Below are 20,544 nucleotides of genomic sequence, written 5' to 3' on the forward strand. Positions count from 1 at the left end.
CATGCTGCGTCTTAATGTTTTAAACAGCAGATATGTGTGTGTGTGTGTGTGTAAAAGAGAGGGAGAGAGAGAGAGAGAATGAGAGAGATGTCAGGCCCCAGGTGTGTGACCGTCACCCCTTTCACCCTTGATTAGTGGCGGTAGTGGACGGGTGATCCATCATGGCTGTCATAGAAAAGGATGCAATTGGCTGGGTCTGTATGTCACTGACCGTGAGAGAGAGAGAGAGAGAGAGAGAGAGAGAGAGGCTGTCCTTGTGTGTGTGTGTGTGTGTGTGTCGTGCGTGTCTGGACTTGTGCTGCTGCTGTTGCTTAGAGGCAGTCATGTCAGCGAGAGTGTCATCCCTGACTCTGAGCTGGAAGCAGGAAGTCAGCCGCAGACACAGCTCAGCAGAGAAGGCCATAACTACGAGGCCGGAAAAAGGAACTTTAAAAACTTCAGATAAAATAAAACTTGTATAACTATAATCTTTTTTTTTTTTCAGTGGCAGATCATACGACTCAAATATCACCAGTGGTTATAATAAATAAGACATAGATTTGATCTTTTTCCTTCTGTTTACATCCATCATGTCCCTCTTTTTGGCCCCACAAGCTGTCAATCAGAGCTGGTCGTTCCGGATAAATCTGTTGCCCTCTGAGTGCTTGCCGTAGTAGACGTAGCGACACTTGGCGAATACCCCTAGAAAACAGAACGAGAGCGAGTCAGGTGACATGTGGGTCATACTTGTAGTTTTAAAAAATAAATAAGAAAACATTTATTATTTATACGATAAAAAACGTCTTCACCTCCTTTTATAGAACTCAGCATCAGAGTAAAACACTGTGTTCACACCTGCTTATATTAATGTACATGTAGCAACATATGCAGTGACCTTTGCACTTCTTGATCATAGACATTTTAACATAACAGAAATCATTCAAAGAAGGGGTAGTTTTACATTTGAAGACATATACAGTATATAATTTTAAAATGTTTGATGTCCAGACTAAACGTGGGTGCAGTTTCAAATCTGTCGGTAAAAGTATGTTGGAGAGATCCCCAGGCTGCTGTGAACACCAGGTTTCACGCAGTTTTTTCTACATGCTGCACTTTGTGACGTCATAAAAGCTGTGTCCCACTCCAGGGGCTGCAGCCCTCGAAGGATGCGGTCTACAGAGGATGCGCCATTCTTCACCTGCGTAGACCGTTACAGCCGAACTGATATGAGTCTGGTTTACAGAGGATTTTGTTTGCGTCACCAAACGCTGCTCCTTACGCCTAGCAACAGGTAGCTAGCGGGCTAACTAGCTTGCATAACTAACATCACATAACTTCACCTATTATTTTAAAGATTTGTTTCGTTTTTTTAAACCTGTGTAACGCGAGCTATTCGATTGAGTTGAAGCCCAAAAAAAACGCTATGCCATGTTGTTTAAATTGGCGCGCAATGAATCTCGGGTTACGTCGGGCCGCGAAGGCTGCACCTCCTTTGCTGCCTGGGAAAAAAGAGGACGCATTTGTTGTCATTTGAAGGAGCCTTCGAATTGGGACAACCTTCGACGCACCGCTGTGACGCAATCAGCCTTCAAACACGGCCTTTAAAGGCACGAGCCCCTGGATTTGGGACACAGTTTAAGATTACTGGTTTGCTTTAGCTAGATTGGGACATAGCTAAAGTGCAGCCTCAGCAGGCATTGGAGAGCTGGCCAATCAGAAGAAAGTGGGCTTGTAGGGGCGGGGATTCTTAAAGGGACAGAGCTGACTGAGTCATTTCAGGCAGAGGCTGTATGAGGGCCTGCACAGAGCACCAGTGTGAGAAAAATTAGGAGGTTTTTTTGCTGTAAATTATGCTAAGCTGCTCCACAGGTTTCACAGAGGGAAATATGAAGCTTGAAATTAACATAATACCCCCCCTTTATAATAGTTTTCGTTGTACTGTATGTTTAGCCACACCACAACATTCACCTTACATATATATCACTCTTAAAATAGGGTTGATATAACCGCTTGTTTGTGAGTCAGATCCACTTTCACACACACAAAAGTAAATGAGTTCTTCCTCCGCCCAGGCTACACCTTACAACCAAGTTACATGAAAATCAGGCCAGTGGTTTTTCCAGCTGACAAACAAATGACACTGAAAAAATAGCCTCTTGTGTAATCTCATGTAATCATAAAGGCATCTAGTTAAAATTGTTTGTAAAAACATCAAGTAACAAAGACAAATAAGCGTCTGTTTAAATGGGTCATGAGCCAAATACATGGCGATGAACTGTGTTAAACGATCGGAGCTGGAAATAAAGGCCTCTTTGATTGCTGCAGTGCAGAGAGAATCATTTTGACGGAACTAGCGAGTCAAATTTACTTGCTTGTAGCAAAAGCATATTCAGAACTATTCATATGGTGGAATACATTAGTGATAGTAGCTACAACGCATCCTTTATTTGCAGGTCTAATGACCCCATCTAAAGTAAGACTATAGATAAAGGCCACAGTCTGAGGTTACCACAGAGTGAGGCCAATGCAGGGTTTAAAACTCTTGCAACAGGGCTTAAAGTTATGATTGATAGCAAATGTATTCACTGTGTTTGAGATCCTGAAGGACAAAGACGAGTTATATCGAGAAATGTTGAATATGAGCAAAACCATGTTTGTAGCTTTAAGGGTTCCCAAGTGAACATTTCTCTATCGAAAAGACGTTTAAAAGACGACTATGGCCTATGGTCACTCATTCACACACACACATATTTATGGCAATTTTCAAGTCACATAGCGGCTTAACTGATTGTATAAGCAAGCAGTGCATCAAAGTCACCAATGAAAAAAGACTGGTGGAGTCAGATTTGATCCCACGATAGCTGCACCTGGGTCAAGCTCTCGTAACTGTTGCACCACCGACACCTCCTGAGGTACCTCTGTGTGTCTGGTATTAATGAACTACGTCAGCATCCAGGGGTCGGTCTGCCTCTGTCGTCAGAGCTGCACAGCCTAAGGACCTGGGCATGCTCAGTCGTCTTTTTCCTTCCTTTCCTTCTTCTTCTTTTTCCTGGAGACACTGGTACAGATGTCTCCTTATACGACAATTTTTAAAATATATTTTCCATAAATTTTAATTGTGCTTTAGGATAACTTATTTTGTGTATTGTATTTTTATCTGGGCCTCGAGTCTTTAATAAAGTTCTGAATTGAACTGAATTTTTTCTTCTTCTGTGGGGAGTGCTTAAAACTGCTCCCTTTAGACTACATAAAACGCGTCATCTGGCGGAGGCCAGGGAGCTTGCTAAACTACACTTCCTCAATCTAGGACACCCGCCTCTGATTTCATGTCTCGTTCAAAATCATCAGGTTTGAAATGTAGACTGCCGACCTGAAGATTTTTTAGACCATCCACCGGTATATTGTTGTTGCATTTCGGATTCTGTACTGCTCTGAGCCATTGCCTGCAGCGATCAATGTCCTTGAATGGAAAACGGTAGTATTTCGTCTCTCGCTGGGTTGTTCCTTTCGGGGGGGGGGGGGCGCAATGCACGCTGGGTGTTGTAGGAATGTAGAATGGGCGAAACCATGAGCTGTATGTACAACTTTCTCCACAGCTATGGCGCCAATTTCAAGCATTATTGCTTCTATCGATTACAGAGAACACCAGCTTTGACTGACAGTGGCTTTTTCCAGGAGTCGTAATGCTCCTTTAAGGCATTCTACAGTTTGCTATTTCTATTTGCAACAGATGGTTGTTAGGAACACAACACTAATAACAGAGGAGGGCGAAGTCCAATCATATCACTCCTTAGAGAGAAGTCCGGTACATTTCACGTCAGCCTGTTTACTGAGGCAAAACAAGAAAGAGAAGGAAACAGCAAAGAAATCTAAAGAGACACAAAAAGCTGCACGAAAAAGAAGTCAACTAAATTGAACACATGCCGTCTCAGAATGAATCCAAGATGGCCGACATTGCTTTCTTCTTGTAATGAGTGGTGTGTTCCCGTCCAAGGAGAGGCCTGCCCACATCTCTGTGACTGGTCCGCTCTGTCTCTGATGTCACGCCGCTGCTGCTGCTGCCACTGCCACTTGATGAATGTGGCGAGCAGCAGCTAGGTGTCACCTCTCGCCAAATGAGGCAAGGACAAGTGGCATTAGCGCTGTCAATGATCCTCTGACAGCAGAACAGATACAGCTTTCGCCGGGCTTTTTAAATAGACATCAAGTGCATTATAGAAGGGGGGAGAAAAAAAAAGGGGAGGGGAGGCCAGAGACGGAGCAGGAAAGAAGAGACTTATGGGAGAGGCGGTGTCGCAGAGGGATGAGGGGTGCTCCGAGCGCTAAGTCCAATCACATAATCCAAAGAGACATTGTCAAGGGCGGGGAGAGAATGGCAACTAAGTGACAGAAAGCAGAGACGGGGACAGAGATACTGGTGCCATATTAGTGCCAAGCATATTCTGATGCCACCCTCAATTCTAACCAAACCTGACACATCGCTCTCTTTCCCCCCACTCGCTCTGACTCTTCAAAGTAGGCTCTACCAAGTCACACACACACACACACGCACGCACATATAAAGTACCCACACAAAAATACACACACACACACACATACCAGTCCCTCGCAGCTGTAGTGGGTGTTCTGTCAGGCGGAGGAGCAGTACAGCAGCAGCAGCAGCAGCCCACAGGCCCGAGGACAAGCTCAGTCAATCTAAATCTGGACTTTGTAGTGGAGCAGTGCTCATTTCCCCTCATAGCCCAGCTACTTGAGGTGATCCAAACACTGAAGTGTGAGGAGCTGTCACCTCCGATAAAATCCGGGACCAGCTCCATGCCTGCCTGCTCCCCCGGTGTGTGAGGGATATATATACGTGTGTGTTTCCGTGTGTGTGTGTGTGCGGCTCTGACAGTAAGGAGGTTGGGTTAGTTTGGGGAGGGAGGGAGGACAAGGGGGGGAATCCAGCTGCCGTGATTTGCCTGGGGATATAGGTGCCACGGCTGGAGACTGGGCTTGACACCACAGGACTCGGGGTGTCTCACAGCGCTCTGATCACATGGGCGCCGGGGCCTTTCACATATTCACAGCTTACCCGGCGAGAAAACTCACTCTCTCCAGGAGTGGGGCCCTTAAAGAGATTACCCACCGAGGTACCAGAACCAAAGCTCTATATCTCTATAAGACATTACCTAGAGGGGATATATTTGTAGGTTGCAACCAAAGCCTTTCAGAGATAACCTTCACAGATGAAGGAACTAAAGCTAACGGCCCCTCGAGCCTTCACACTCTGCTGAGCTCATCACTCGCCCGTAGGGGGGCCGAGAAGGATTGGAGGGAACACTTTCTGAGAGTCTCCAGCACCAATGGGAAAGATGTGGCGATGTGGGACCTGCAACTCTGCAACAGTGCTTAAAAGAAACAAAAACTATTATATTGTATGGCTGGGCTCAGACTGCAGGAGTATTAAATACTGAATGACTTAAAAATGGGGTCGCATCACACACCTTACGAGAAACTTCACAGATCTTCCTCAATCTAATCCCAGACATGCACACACTACAAGATACTAAAATAATGGAGCATCACTCTCTACGGGGCATTACTAAAATTATCTTGTGTAACAGAAGAAGCTGCGTACCAATTCACGCGATCTCCTATGATGTCATGTGATTGTCTAAGCAAATAGACTGATGGGGTGCAAAAAACAAAAAACAAAAAAAAAAAGTCTGGATGAGTAAATAAAAGAGTAGCATTGGGCGACGGTTTAGCTCAGCGATTAAATCATTCGTCCCATGCATTGCATGCATTTACGCTCAGTCCTCGATGCTTGGGCCCGGGTTCGACTCCGCCACTTGCCATGTCTTCCCCACTCTCTTCCACTGTTTACAACACTATCGACTGTCCTCTCTCTCAAATAAAGGCATAAAAAGTAAAAAATAAATTTTTTTAAAAGAACAAAAGAGAGACAAAACAGTAGCAAGCTAGCTAACATAAGCCTTAGGACTAGAACATTTACATGTGCTTGGAAACACCATGATTGGCTCCATCTTCTTCTCTTTCTTTCCCTCATTGGCTGGTTTTCCCGCTCTGAAACTACAGATGTAGTCATCAACATTTTAAATCTTAAATATCAAATATGTTTGATGTTATCGGGATGTCCACGATGAGTCTTAAGCTGCAGAAACACGGCTTTTTTGCTTGATGGAAGAGGTTATAATCAGCATTCAGAGAAGACAAATGACTCTACTTTAGACCCGGGTAATTATCGCCTCGGCTTCGATTGGCATTGATGGGAACGCAAAACCCGCGTCAACACGCTTATCTCTGCGCGATGATATGCTCCGTCGGTAATTTCTGCGACTACTTGTCATCTCGCCTACAAATACCGCCCATCCCCGTCTGAGCAGCGCTCAAACATTGTTCCAAATTTGTCGGCGCCGAGTTTGATAAACAGACTGAATGAGTAATAGATACTTAATAAAGACCTAACCACCGTAACATCTTCACTGTTTACTAACCCTGTTTCGGGGGCGTTTGTGATGTCAGACGGTGACGCAGCAGAAAAGAGACCGAAAGCAAAGTATACTTCACTGGCAATGGGAAAACAGACAATCGGCATCTATAAGAAGGGCTTCCAGGGTCTGGAAAACCCACGTCGAAGCAAATTTAGGTGGGAAATAGGTGTAAGAGCAGTTTTGGAGGTTTAAGAGTGGATCTTCATTACCAGATAATTTTGGCTGATCATTGGTACCAACCAAGATTCCAAACCTGCTTACTCCCCCTATTGTTGGGATGGCCGAATCAGGTATATATTATTCAAAGTCTCAGTCATCCAGGTCATGGTATTTCCAAGCTTAATCCATAAGGCAGCTGGACTTGGTTGAAGTTCTTGAAGGTGTTTCAACTCTCAACTGAAAAGGCCTCTTCAGGTTTAAACTGACTGTTGGACGGAGCAAGAAACAGAAGCCTCTCTAGGTCATCAGTATGCTAATAGATGTGTAATCAAGGGTGAGTCGTTAACCTGAGCTGTTGACCTAATGGCAACAAGGTACTAAGGACACTCAGTGCCACCAGTCTGAGAGGTGAAACATCTCCAAGAACTTCAACCAAGTCCACTTGTCTTTAGGATTAAGCTTCGAAATATTCCAAACATCCAGCAGTCTGAAGCTGCCCAAAGGAGACAGGAGCGAGGGAGTAAATAAAGGAGTAAGAGCAGAACAAAGAACTAGAGTAAGATCTTTTTCCCAGTGGGGGAAAAAGTCCATGAATGTGTCTTAATTTTCCCTGCACCTTGGCTCAACCTCTCCACATACATACAGCACTACATTAAGCAGTGTGTTTTGTGCATAAACACATTCCAGTTCGCTGCGCTCCCTTCGCAGCGAGAGCCTGCTCTTATTACAAGAGAAACCCGGAGAAAGATGGGGTGGCTGGAGATAGAAAAGGGAATAACGGAGCCACACTCACTCTTACATAACGCCTTCTGAGGCCGCGCTCGCGCCTGTGGGGTTCCGCCTGATGAACTGATACTTAATAACAAGTGGTACAGTGCCAAACCTAGTAGTCTACAATATCCTCTGTGTATCCTGAGCCATGGTTGAGCACACTTGAATCAACACCCGCACTCTCCACCATATTATCACAACTCATGCACACTTTCATCTCCTGCACACAAACACGGCGCACAGCGAGAACAGTGGGAGCAGCCATTAAAGTGACAGATGAACAAAGCGATGTGGAGGCTAATGTTTCCATCATGCCCTGGTGGAGGAACAATCAGGCCTTTGTTGTGCATATGTCTCGCAGCACCTTGTTGTTTTTAAGAGGAGAAGCCGACCCTCTTGTCTTTATTAAAGGCCTCTGCAGTGTGTGTGTTGTGTCTGTGCTGCAGTGTCGGTTCACAGGCACGCAGGCTGGGCTTTTCAGAGCTGATTACCCAAAGCATGTGTCCTCTCTACGGGGGCTTGATGGGCCACTCTGCCACAGTGTGAGTAAACCAGCTGTACAAAGCCTCCTCTGTACAGTGCTTTGCTATCAAATCAACAAATATGGTAAAAAAAAAGTTGTTTTTTCTTGATAATATATAATTTTTCTATATAAAGTATAACTAAAGAGTGCAGGAAGACAGCTCTATATATCACTGGGAGCACTAAATCAATGACCAACACTAGTAAGAGGTACAGTCACTTACTCTGTGGTTCTGGTGGACGTACTCCATCCTATCAGCTAACGGTTTTGGTATCTTAGCAGATTTTTATCTCCTAAAAATATGTTTCCACCAGATAACCTGCACCGCAATTTTCAAACACACTTAATATCGACATAATTTACAATTTGGGTGCGACATCTCTTACAAAGCCGGCCTCTGTTTCCCTTCTCTCAGCTCCACAGTGTAGTTTCTCACAGGTACTTTCTTTTATGTCTTTGGAAAAAGCTGAAATGTCATAGTGTGTAAGTTCATAATTAAAGGACATAAATAACCAGTAGGAGTAGATCACTGCAGAGGGAATATTTAGTTAGGAAAGGCAAGCTGCAGAGGCTACCCAACCTGACACTGAGTGGCCTCAGCAAAGTATTATGTTTCCTTCTCCATTCATTTCATGTGTTGCAGGCAGATTTGCAATACCCAGAAGAGTGCCGCCAAGGCCTCACATTCAGACCTGCAACTTGAAAGTCGGGACAGGATGAAACAAGGAAAAAGTATAACTCTGGGTCTCAAATTTTGCAGTTCCAAACAGGTTCTTACCGTCGAGGTACTGTTACGATATTTAAACCCATGCTAGCCAGGCTGTAGAGAGTTGGTATGTGGTACGTCACCACACAGCATATTAGGAATATACTTCGGTATGTTTCTGATTGTTAGCGCTGTTCCCTCACAGCTAGAAGGTTCCTAATTCAAATCCCGGTTCGGACAAAGTGGTCCTTTCTGTGAGGAGTTTGCATGTTCTCCCCGTGTATGCGTGGGTCCAGCTTCCTCCCACAGTCCAAAGACGCCCAGGTTAACTGGCGACTCTAAACTGCCTGTAGGTGTGAGTGTGAAAGGTTGTCAATCTCTATGTGTCAGAGCTTTGATTGACTGGCGATCAGTCCAGGGTGTAACAACGCCTCTCGCCCAATGACAGCTGGGATAGGCTCCAGCACCCCCGCGACCCTGAACAGGACCCTGTAAGGATGTATTGATCTAACATATTAAATCAGTAGTACGACTTCCCAAGCTACAGCACATCAGTGCCACTTTGGATACATATTTTTTCACATCTTAATAATGCCAGAACAGCGGGCAGGTGGGTTTTTTTTGCCTCAACATAAAGTTTCTCCTTGCCAGATTAAGACATGCCATCGCCTGACAAGTGAAATCTGAAATGCCAAGTGTGGTAAGGAATATAAAGTAGCTCTAACAATAATAGTGGTTATGGTGATGATAATACTTTCAAGTGTGTGGGCACTAAACAGTCTAGTCAACTAAGATACATGGAACACACTTCTTAATAAGAATGAGAGGTGTGTTTATCTGATGAACACCCTGTACGACTCCTGTCTGTCTGGGTGAACCTGTAGGAACATCTACCTTTATTAACTCACAGCCTGCTTAAAAACTCTGCATTCAATCACCACATACAATTGTGCATGCAAGCACACACACTCACAAGAGATGGAAAGAGAGGAGTCAGAGAGAGGAGGGAGATGGAGTGGGTTTAATGATTGTTCCCTGCATACAATCAGCTTGACTCTTTTCAAGGGCCATCAATATGTCACAGAGAGACACATCCGACGGATGTAGCTTTTAACATCAAGGTTATCTATTCTCGGCATGAATCTACTCCCTCCTCTTCTAGTTTCTCATCCCGTCTTCGCACATCTTCCCTCCCCTCTCGTTTAAACTGCTCCCACTCTATTCTTCCTCCTTCCCCACACTCTCTCTTTTTCCCCTCTGATTGCTTTTGTTTGTTTTATTTTTTCGCCTTATCTCCCTTTCTGTCCCACCCTCTAGTTTGGCCACTTAACCAACAATTCCATCAGTGCCGCCATCCATCAGTGCAAAACTGCAATAAGAAAAAAAGCCAATTAACAAGGCAATTACACTTTCAGTATTATCTCCGAGGGCTGAAATAACACTGCCGGGCAGGTGGAGGGGGTGGGGTCAGACGGGGCTCGGGGCAGGCATCTATAAGAGTTGGTGCAAGAGTGACTTATGGGCTTGGGGCGTAGGCTGCTGTGAGCCAGGGCTATTATTGTGGACACGATCCATCTCCGGCTGTCCTTTTATCAGCTCAGCCCAACGTCATGAGATGGAGTCGCCACCTCCTCACTATAGGGAGGCCTGCAGATAGATAACCCCCCCGCGTCCCATAAACCAACAGCCAGTGGACTCTGATTCAGCCTACTGAGAGACGGGCTGGCACACACAGCACACTGCCATGGAGCCAAATGGAATTGTTTCACTTAGTATTGGTATGCTGAATACGTGTGTTAGTGTGTGTGTGTGTGTGTGTGTGTGTCTCATTAAACAGGGGAATAAGCATTTGCTTTTTAGCTTTAGCTTGCTCATAGCTTTTTCCAGAGCAGAAATAATACAATTTATTGACTGTATTTACAGTGTATAATAATGGTCAACACACTGGATGATTATTAAACATCCATCCATTATCTAGCGGGAGGGCTGGAGCCACTCCCAGCTGCCATTTGGCAAGAGGCGGGGTACACCGCCTGATCGCCTGTCCATCACAGGGCTATTATTGAATGTGCACTTGAAAATTTTGGTATCACTGTACTTAATTTTCAGTCCATTTCCTGTGCATGCTATGTGTTTTTTTTGTACTGAAAACAGTGTGTTAAAATATTTTATAATTTAATTTGTTTTTAAAAAAAAAAAAGTATAGTTCAGACATGTCTAATACTATCATCAGTAACAACTGTTAGGTTGAGCCGTCTGCTCTTTAGTCGTCACATTATTAATTCCCTCTTTCTTTTGGCTGGCTGGTTGTGGGCGGGGCTTATCAATTAACCCGCTTCCTCAGGTGTACTGAGTTTGCAGCGTAACAGCGTCCAGTGAGAAGTTTGGTGCTGAACCACCATGATGATTGAGACCTGACACCAGAGCACCTTTTGTTTTGTGCATTGATAACGACAAGGACTAGAAGCTTATCTCCAGTTGGTTATTTCTTTGGAACCAACAAAAAAACGTAAAGAAGAAGAAACGTCTGCTGATGCTGCCTGGGCTGGCCGCTCATGGGGAGCTCTTGGTTTGAGCTAGCCACTGTTGCTGAGCAGAGGTAAGCCCCACACCGACCACTATAAACTTGCCCTTGACAAGGCAGGAGCCAAACTCCCAGTCATTCTCGTAACACAATGAAAACATGGTTTAACCCTTCAAAAAGTGATATAAAGCTTCTTGTGTTAAACCTGTGATGCACTGTTTTTATTGAGTTCATTTTTTAGCGATTTGTTGAAATGCTATACATTCACACACACACTTTTTTTTTGCATAGACGTGAGAGAGAGAGAGAAGTAGCAAGCAAAATTGACCCAGAAGAAACTTCACTTAGGGAAATCATATTGATGGCACCATCATGAGGCTCACCTTATTGTCATTTTTATGATGCACATTTCTCACAAAAGAAGTGTTTCTTTAATATGACACGTTGAAGCTAAATCCATTCCCCTCCATATTCACTCTACTGATAGACTGCTACGTCAATAAACCGACCGTTTAAACAGCTGAGGTGTCACTCGTCTCTCTCGGGTCTCAAACAAAACTCCTGCGTGTAACTTTGAAAATCAAAGTGACATTTGTCCTCTCGCAATAAGAAATATTTAGACCATTAAACATAAATAGCTGTCATTATGATGCATGCCCTGGGCTCAGGCCTTCCCTGTTCCCCTCCTGGCTGTTTACTGCGGCCAAACAACTGCAGCGCCTGCATGTTCTCAACTTCAGCGTATTGATTAAACTTTTAAATAGCTGCCATATAACCCTGGGACATCAGGAAGATTAATTTGCGTCAATGTTCATCTGTAATTCATTAGCCATTTATACTCTCCACATCCACACAGGCTATCAGGGAAATGCGCCCCATTTTTCACCCAGGCAGAGGCTGGGGAGACGGCGGAGGGAAAGAGGGATGGAAGGAGGGCAGGAGGGACAGGAAGGAGGGGATTACACCGCCCACAACAGAAGAAGAACTCGAACGAGCCGAGAGTGCACAGCAAGAGACGCGGGGCAGTAAAACATCAAGCAGCTTTAAATGAACACTGAAAATATACACGCTTATACATTACATGTTGTAGAAAGCAAAAGGAAAGGTACCAATTATTAGCTATCAGTGGCTGAATTGATTATAATTTGCAGTAACAGTCTTGGCTTAACGAGCCCTCATAATGATATGCCTGTCCGTCACACTGAAGAAACACAACATAGCTGCTGCTTTCCGCGCTGACATTATTGACGCTTAGACGTCAGATTTTGCAAATACTTCTAACCAGGCAGTGTGGCATGTTGTAAACGTCCTGTCAGTCATTCAACGGTTAGTCTGTCACCTATTGTTTCTCACCACAGTATATCACAATGTAGGCCTATACAGCGTAGGACTCTCTGCTAACAGTTGACCAAGACATAGTCCATTAAAACTGTCTTGTTTTGCAAAAACATAGAGGCCCTGTTAGCACGACTTTCTTACCATTTTGTCACAAATGTCTTAGCTAGCTAGGAGCTTCCAGCCAAGCCAACTGAAACAGCGTAAATGGTAATCTCAAAGAGCTCAGTTTCCTTCTCTTTGGCGGCACCTGTGGCGATAAACGGTAATTGCAGGAGCACACTCCCAGATATCCAGACAGCGTCGCATGACATCCACGGTTTGCTCCGGCTGTAACTCTCGCTTTGCCTTCATCTGAGTGTCGAATTTGTTTCTTTTTCTTTGGATTTTCACTTATTTTTGAAGTTGTATCTGTAGTCATCGATCTTTTCTTTGTTTGTTCAGCCATAGTAGATTACTGTTTACTCGCAACACTTGCAGAGAGCGTAAAAGCAGCCGCTTAGCTCCGCCTACCCTCTCTGGCAGACCAACCACTGCTGGATGATGGAAAACACGTCCCTAACTGGGCGTAGCTTGTGGACACCCAGTACGTAATACTGCAAATGCAAAGGCTTTCATCAGTGGGCCGTAGGCTCAATCACCATTGTGTGACCTCATTCGGCGATAGATAGAGACTTAACAGACATTTATTTAAATCAAATCTTTGAGATTATTACTTTGACTTAACAAAGTCCACTAGAAATATCCTCTTCAGGTGACGCCCTAATAAAACCCCATTCTCGTGCTTTAGTTCATTGTGATGTATTGCACTTTTGTGCTTCTATTGCTGCAGTACAATCTCTCATTGGGTGTTTGTTTTGGCTTCATTGGTAGGTGGACAGTATTAAACTATCGGGTTGGAAGAGTCAAAAAGTGAGAGAGGAGAGATTTAGGAACTGTGTGCATGACTCAGATAAAAAAACAACACAAACACAGAGCACCAACAAAGGATAAAAAAGTCTGTGTGTGTGTGTGTGTGTGTGTGTGTGTGTGTGTGTGTGTGTGTGTGGGTGAGTTGAAAGATTTGCTCTGGCCACAGGCTGATAGGCTGTCAGGGGAAGGTTGCTGGGTCATGGCTCAACCAGCTCTGATCAATACCAGGTTGATTTTGCCACATGATTCTCCTTAAAGTGCAACAATAACACTTTCTGTATGTTTTGTATGCTACAGGAGGTTGGAGCTACTGTTGTAGGAGAGGTTGTCGGTGTCATTAAGGTCAGTAATGACACAGAAATGCAAATAATACAAGGATAAAACCTATTAATCAATAATTAGACACGCGTTGGAGCGCATGCTGTGTGTATCGGTTGTGTTTCGAGCTTATCTGCAAATAAAAAACGACGCTCTATCACTGTCAGTTCACTAAATGGCTGTAATCAAACACTTTAAATTGAGGATGGCATTATTCATTGATGGGTGAATTACAGTTATAACCAGACGAACGCCTATCAGTCTTTGTACTTTCAACTTAGGAGGATGAGAAGGAAATTGGATTCTGGGGCACATAAATTTTGACTGAAGAGAGAGATTACTGTTGTGGGGGGTCTGATGAAAAAAAATGGTGAAATTAATTTCACTGACATTTATTCCACATACAGCCAGAGGAGAACACTGGTTACAGTAGCTCTGCAGCCTGGAGATAAGAGGAGGGGGGAGTTTAAGGCGGGGAGACAGTTTACAGAGTCCCCTTGGAGCTCCTTTCTCAAGCATCCACCATCATGTCGACAACACACACACACACACAAACACAAACTCTCCTGTAAGCACAATGATGACAAGTATTTACCGCTGGAGTTCATCTACCCTTAAGGGCACAAGAAACCACTAATGACGCCAGTAATCAGGAGCGCTCATTTTCTCCCCGTCAACACGCGGATCCCCGAATCGCGGCGCACGCACACCACGCCTCCTGACACTGATCGATTGTGTTCTTCATTACGCCCAGGATTTCTAATTAAAAGAAAAGCACAGATAAGTGGTTCAAACCTCCTGCCCGAAATAGGAAAAAAAAAAAAGAAGAAGTGAAAACCGCAATTAGGGGTTTGGCTGTGTACGGTAATGGCGCCGTTAATAAGAGCGGCTGGCGAGTCACTCAATGAAGGTTTAATCACTGGGACAGGATTCAATAACAAAAGAGCGTTATATTAATCACCAGAGAGTGATAACTTCACTGTTCATCTCTTTGACATTGGAGGAAGGGATGAATTAATGATGCTCTCCATCTGAACACATTAAATAATAATTATCAGGCAAAACAGCATGAAAGGGACTGCATAATGAACCCCATTGTCAGGTCAATTACAACCACATAAAACCGTTCAAAGGGAAGTAGCTTGTTACCAGATAGCCGTACGAGAAAGGACAGCGGCGGCTTTATCAGGGGGAAGGTGTGCGCCAACCTTTCTCCCTCTGTGGAGGGGTTGAAGTAGAGTTTAAACTTAGAGGGCACCCAAACTGTCTGCCCTACTGTAAAAAGAGGGAACGTTCAGCGAGGCATTCAGCATCAGAAATTGGTTAGCGAGAGATAAATGACGTGACAATGACAGTGTTTTTCTGGCTCTAAAGCAATGTCAGTCGCTAAGTGCCATGTTAACTAAACTCAACTACGCAGACAATGATGGACTTCACGCATCAGTGGACAAAATGGCACCTCGCTACCTGTCACTGGCAATTTCCATCAAATCAAAGATGGCCGTCAAATTTGGCCATGAGAGGAACTGCTGCTGGAGTTTTTACACATGCATTAAACACGCACGGATAATAAAGGCGCGCTTCGCGGAGTAGTTTCTTCCTTCATCACACCATGAAATTGACAATGGCTGTTCTTTCAGTCAGGTTGTCCTCCAGCTTCTGTTTTTTCTTCGGAGCTCAACATCAATTACCGCATGGCTGCTACCACTCCGAGACACTCTCTTAAACAAACAGCCCGGCAACCTCCAGCGTGACACATATCAATACTAATCTGACGTCTTGTTCCACAGTCGCTCCCCTCAGACCTCTGGCTGGCTGCACCTGCCTGACCGCAGTGCCCAGGGTTGGCTGTACTCCTTCACACTTCCTTCCCCTGCAGACATCAAACACTTATTACTCCCCATCCAGGCCCTGCTAACTGACTGGCCTGTCTGGGCCACACGGGGACCCCATTATTAGAGTCATTTCAGTGCCCATCCTGACGCCTGTTAGGCAGTTCTCTACCTGGGGCTCCTGCTCCCTGCCTGCCCGACTGAGTGCCTGGCCAGCCAAACAGTGATTGGACATGACATGGTGACAGAAAACAGGGGAGAAGGGCAATAGAAATAAAAGAACAGAGATGGCAGAGTGAGGCGGACAGAGTTGGGGAGAGAGGAAGGTGGGTATGTTAGCCGGGGCCCTCGTGGCGCAGGGCGTGCCCATCAACACGGATGAGCGTTAGCCGAAAGCCGCATGTCACAATGATGGAGGGGCCGGATCACTCACATCAGAGCTTCATCTGACTGGAAGATATCAATCTCCGGGCCTAATCGGAAAGGACATGGTAAAATATCCTTTAACATTGCTCTCCCACCCTGCCTTTGTGTGTCCCCTGCTTCTGTCTCTCTCTCTGTCTCGCAGCTGAAAATGTGTGTAACCTTCATTGTTGGACCTCAATCGACCACACTCATTTTCACATCCCATTTCCTCTGTCTGCAGCGCTGACAGTCAAATTATGATGGACAAAACAGCACCTTGACGTACAGCGTTTAGCGCACTTTGTCACAATATGCGTCAAGGAAGAGGGAAGGAATAAAAAGTACTGATCGCGACACACGTGCACCGTTAGGACGAGGGATTCTACATTCATCACGTGAAACAGGGTGTTGACCAAAATTAAACATTTTTACTAAACCTTGAGAGTGTCTTGTACTGTAGTAGTAATGTGCTAAGTGCTAAGTTGCCTATGAAAAATATATTTGCATCTGTAATGTAATCTTTAGAGGAAGGTAATAAACACACACATGTACACTATGTTTAATGGTTAATGTATACGTGAACATACATGTGCACGTACAATGCGTGTGTACTCATTAACTTATTCATTGTCACTTAAAGGAGCAGTTCGCCCCTGGAAAAAGCCACTGTCAGTCAAAGCTGGTGTTCTTTGTAATCATTAGAAGCGATAATATTTGAAATTAGCTGAACATAGCTGTGGAGAAAGTTGTACTGACAGCTCGTAGTAACAGCTCAGACAATGGCTCAGAGCGGTACAGAATCCAAAATACGATGAGAATATACCGGTGGATCGTCAACAACAGCTCGTGGTTTCACCCATTCTACATTCCTACAACACCCAGCGTGCATTGCGCCCCTCCCTCTGAAAGGAACGGCCCAGTGAGTGATGCTGGAGTGAAATACTACCGTTTTCCAGTCAAGGACATTGATCGCTGCAGGCAATGGCTCAGAGCGGCACAGAATCCGAAATACAACGAGAATATACCGGTGAATCGTCTAAAAAATCTTCAGGTCTGCAGTCTACATTTCAAACCTGACGATTTTGAACGAGACATGACATCGGAGGCGGGCGTCCTAGATCGAAGAAGTGTTGTTTAGCAAGCTCCCTGGCCTCTGCCAGATGATGCGTTTTACGTAGTTGGAGGTTGTTGGAGGTTTTCCAGGGCCCATTGGAGAGGCGGATAGCGTCCTCCAAAGGCACAGAGCCAAATTACATTAGCTCTTTATAATAGCTTGATAGGACTGAGGTTGAAAATCGGCGAACTGGCCCTTTAATTGGGTTAGCCTTTAACAAGATGTAAAAATGTATTTAATGTGTATTTTTTGTGTATTACTTTATGCAGTATGTATATCTATTCCATCTGTCCATATCTATACACTTATCCTGTCTAGTGTCCCGTGGGGCTGGAGCGCGCCCAGCCGTCATTGGGCGAGAGGCCACCCTGGACTGATCACCAGTCAATCACAGGGCTGACACATCGAGACAGACAACCTTTCATGCTCACATTCACACCTACGGGCAATTTAGACTCATCACTGAACCAAACGAGCATGTTATTGGACTGATGGAGGAAGCCGGAGTACCTGGAGAGAACCCACGCATACACAGGGAGAGCATGTAAACGCCACACAGAAAGGCCCACTATGTCAGAACCGGGATTCGAACCGGGAACCCTCTAGCTGCGCCAGTATGTATATAAACTACTCACAAAAACTTAAATGAATTGATAGAATTCTAATGGTTCTTATTACCAGTAGTTGTACAATCACATAAGCATTCACAATCCAACCAATAAAAAAACGTCATCATACCTCACAAAGTCTAACTTTTGATGTAGACCAGGTGGGCCACAGATAAAATATGTTTCCTTACATACAGCATGTATATACAGGATATTCTGTTATCATGCTGTTATATTGCCTTTGGAACATTCTGCCAAAGATCTGCAGCTGAAAACAAAAGGTTTACTAACACCAGAACATTTACAGAAATGTAGATTTACCAGTTATGTTCTCCAGAAAATTATAAATGATACATTTATTTTAAAAAGTTCCAAATTATTTACATAAAAAGTCGATGAGGCTTTTAGTTAGCGACATGCAAAAACAAATTCTGCGAAAACAATGTTGAAATAATGAGAAATCGGTGGTGACATCATCTGCTGCTCAAAGTTATCGTTACATGCCGTCATTTCCTGCCAGACTGAAAACAGATGCGACCACGGTGGCCAATCAGGAGCGAGGCGGAGGTGATGATAGGTTTTGTGTTGTGTGGAATATTTCATGCCCCTCTGGCCTCCCTGTGCCCCGTGCAGACGGATGGCTCCACTGTAACTCTACTTCTCTTAATTAATATGACATATCCCCCGTTCATATGCAGAGAGTGAGGGAGGGGACGCGGAGATAAAGCTATGAGGGGATGATTAACTGTGGATCTGTCCCCTGCTTGTGAGGAATGATCTTCTGCTCTCTCCAGTCCTCCCTCTCTTCATTTCCGTCTCCCTTTCTGCTCCCTCCCCTCTTTCTCTTCAGCCTTATCTCCCTCTCTCTCTTACTCTCCCCTCTCTTCCCTCCTTTCCCCCCCTGACACTCTCGGACTGTCCCCAGCCCCCTGCACATCTCCTGACAGGTAGAATAATAACGCTCGTACATCACTGCCCCGAAAAGTCCAATAACCTAAATCTTCACTTGCCACACACCCCGGGACTCAATTACTTTATTGACATGTAATCTTCATAAGGGGAGAAATATTGAGCATGTAAGGTCAGCCGGTTATGAAGACATATTATCATATTATCTGCATGAGGGTTGTAGGGGCTAGGACCTGACAAAGCTAATTATAATGGTACATGTTTCAGAGCTCAGAGCGTATTATCTGCTTGGCTGCTTGGTTGAGCCACAGCTGAGGTATAGAGGAGAAGGGGATGAGATTTCAAACCTAATAGGGGCTGGGTGTCATCTCAGGGCATGGGAATTAATGAAGCCAAATATTATCGACTGCACAGCACGCCGCTAATATCCTTGATTTGTTCATTGTATTTGTCAGGATTACCTCGCCATGGCCTAATGGATAACAGCAGATCACAATTCAGGCTGACCAAGGACGCAATTTTCTGAAGTACGAGAAAAAAGATATCCCTTCAAGTGTTGTATAAAAAGTCCAAGTGAGCTGTTAGTGCCGGAGCTGCGGCCGTTCTTCAGCCCAAATGTCACAGCGGGTTAGTGATGGCGGGAAGGACAGACGCCCACGGCTGTGTTATCGCTTCTCTCCCAAGGTTATCTTAACATCGTCCTCTCAGCCGCCTGCTGTAAAGCCAAACCATAACCAAAGCTACATTAGGTGTACTACTGCAAAACACATGTATACCATGAGGGTATACTCAAAGGAGAATAAATACAACCAAGCTTGTTATTGTAATCAGAAACACGCTGGATCAGAGTGCACTAAACAAACAGCGGGCTAGCCCTGAGACATCGCATCTCAGGGTCACAGCGTGCACACAAAGCCTCCCACCGCGAGACACGCTCGTTTCACTTTATCTAATATCATGCCCTCTTCCCCCTCTTTCTGCCCAAATCCTTAGCGCCCAACTGCTGCTGCAGAGGATGCCTTAACATGGTGCGGAGCTGCTGGCCAGCGCTGCCAAAGGTTATGTGTTAACACTCGCTAATGGTGTCAAATGGAGAGACATATTTTTGCTTTCTTTCTGAGGTCTCCAGGCACTCGACGCTGCAAACAACAGACTTCTTCTACTTGCTTGCGCTTAAATAATTAGTGTTTAAAGCTCTGAATATTCCAACACAAATTTACCGTACTGAGTCCTAAGAAAAATAGAACAAGAATCACGTCTTTCTGAGCAGTTTGACGGCGACTAATTGTGAAGGATGGCTGATGGAGAATGAAGCAAACAGACTTTTAAATCACAACAATCTGAGATACGTTCATGTTTGACCAAACTGACTGAGTCAATCCAATCATGTCGCACTGCAGCGACATAACATGCCAGAAACTATCCACCAATCAAATCATGATGGCGGAATAAGGTGTCCGATTGTGTTATCATGACAGGGAAACCTGCTCCGTCTGTTCAAAGCGACTTCATCGGGGAATCAAAGAGACAGATTAAAAGGTTGTTTTGGACTTCCTGGTATTTCAGTGACCCCCTGCTCTTTTCATTCTGCTTGAGCTGGATTGCTGATGCCAGTTCAGACCTGAGAAAGACCGGCTGCTTTCTGTTGCAGAGGCAGCCCTTTATGGATGCATGTTATACAGGTGACTTTTTGCGGGTTAAAGCAGGGCAGGACAAGCTAACCTACAGAATGTGTGACTCTCCGTCCATGTTTGGTTCAGTCACATGTAGTTCGTTCAGCTGGATGGTGAACGTGAAGTAAATAGAAGCTCAGATCCATACAACTCGAATCCCAGCGAATAGGATAATGGCCTCCTCGCAGCCCGATGCAATGAATAATCTAAATGGCACTTAATGTGAGCTATGCTGATACTCTGACAATAGTTTGTGTTCAGACATCACAGCTTAGTGTC

At 44.8% G+C, this 20,544-nt stretch overlaps 1 protein-coding gene across 1 annotated transcript in view; it reads right to left on the reverse strand.

The window, feature by feature from the left end:
• Nucleotides 1-261: 261 nt before the first annotated feature.
• lrmda (leucine rich melanocyte differentiation associated) overlaps nucleotides 262-20,544 on the reverse strand; it is a 246,995-nt gene continuing 226,712 nt past the window's right edge. The window contains exon 7 of the mRNA XM_069659043.1: nucleotides 262-681. Within this exon, the coding sequence (XP_069515144.1) occupies nucleotides 602-681 (80 nt within the window). The 3' untranslated portion in view covers nucleotides 262-601. The remainder of the gene's footprint in view (nucleotides 682-20,544) is intronic.

The sequence above is a fragment of the Semicossyphus pulcher genome, unplaced genomic scaffold (genome assembly GCF_022749685.1).
Source record: "Semicossyphus pulcher isolate SPU_LCO1_2020_fin unplaced genomic scaffold, fSemPul1.0.p SCAF_12, whole genome shotgun sequence".
Taxonomy (NCBI): domain Eukaryota; kingdom Metazoa; phylum Chordata; class Actinopteri; order Labriformes; family Labridae; genus Semicossyphus; species Semicossyphus pulcher.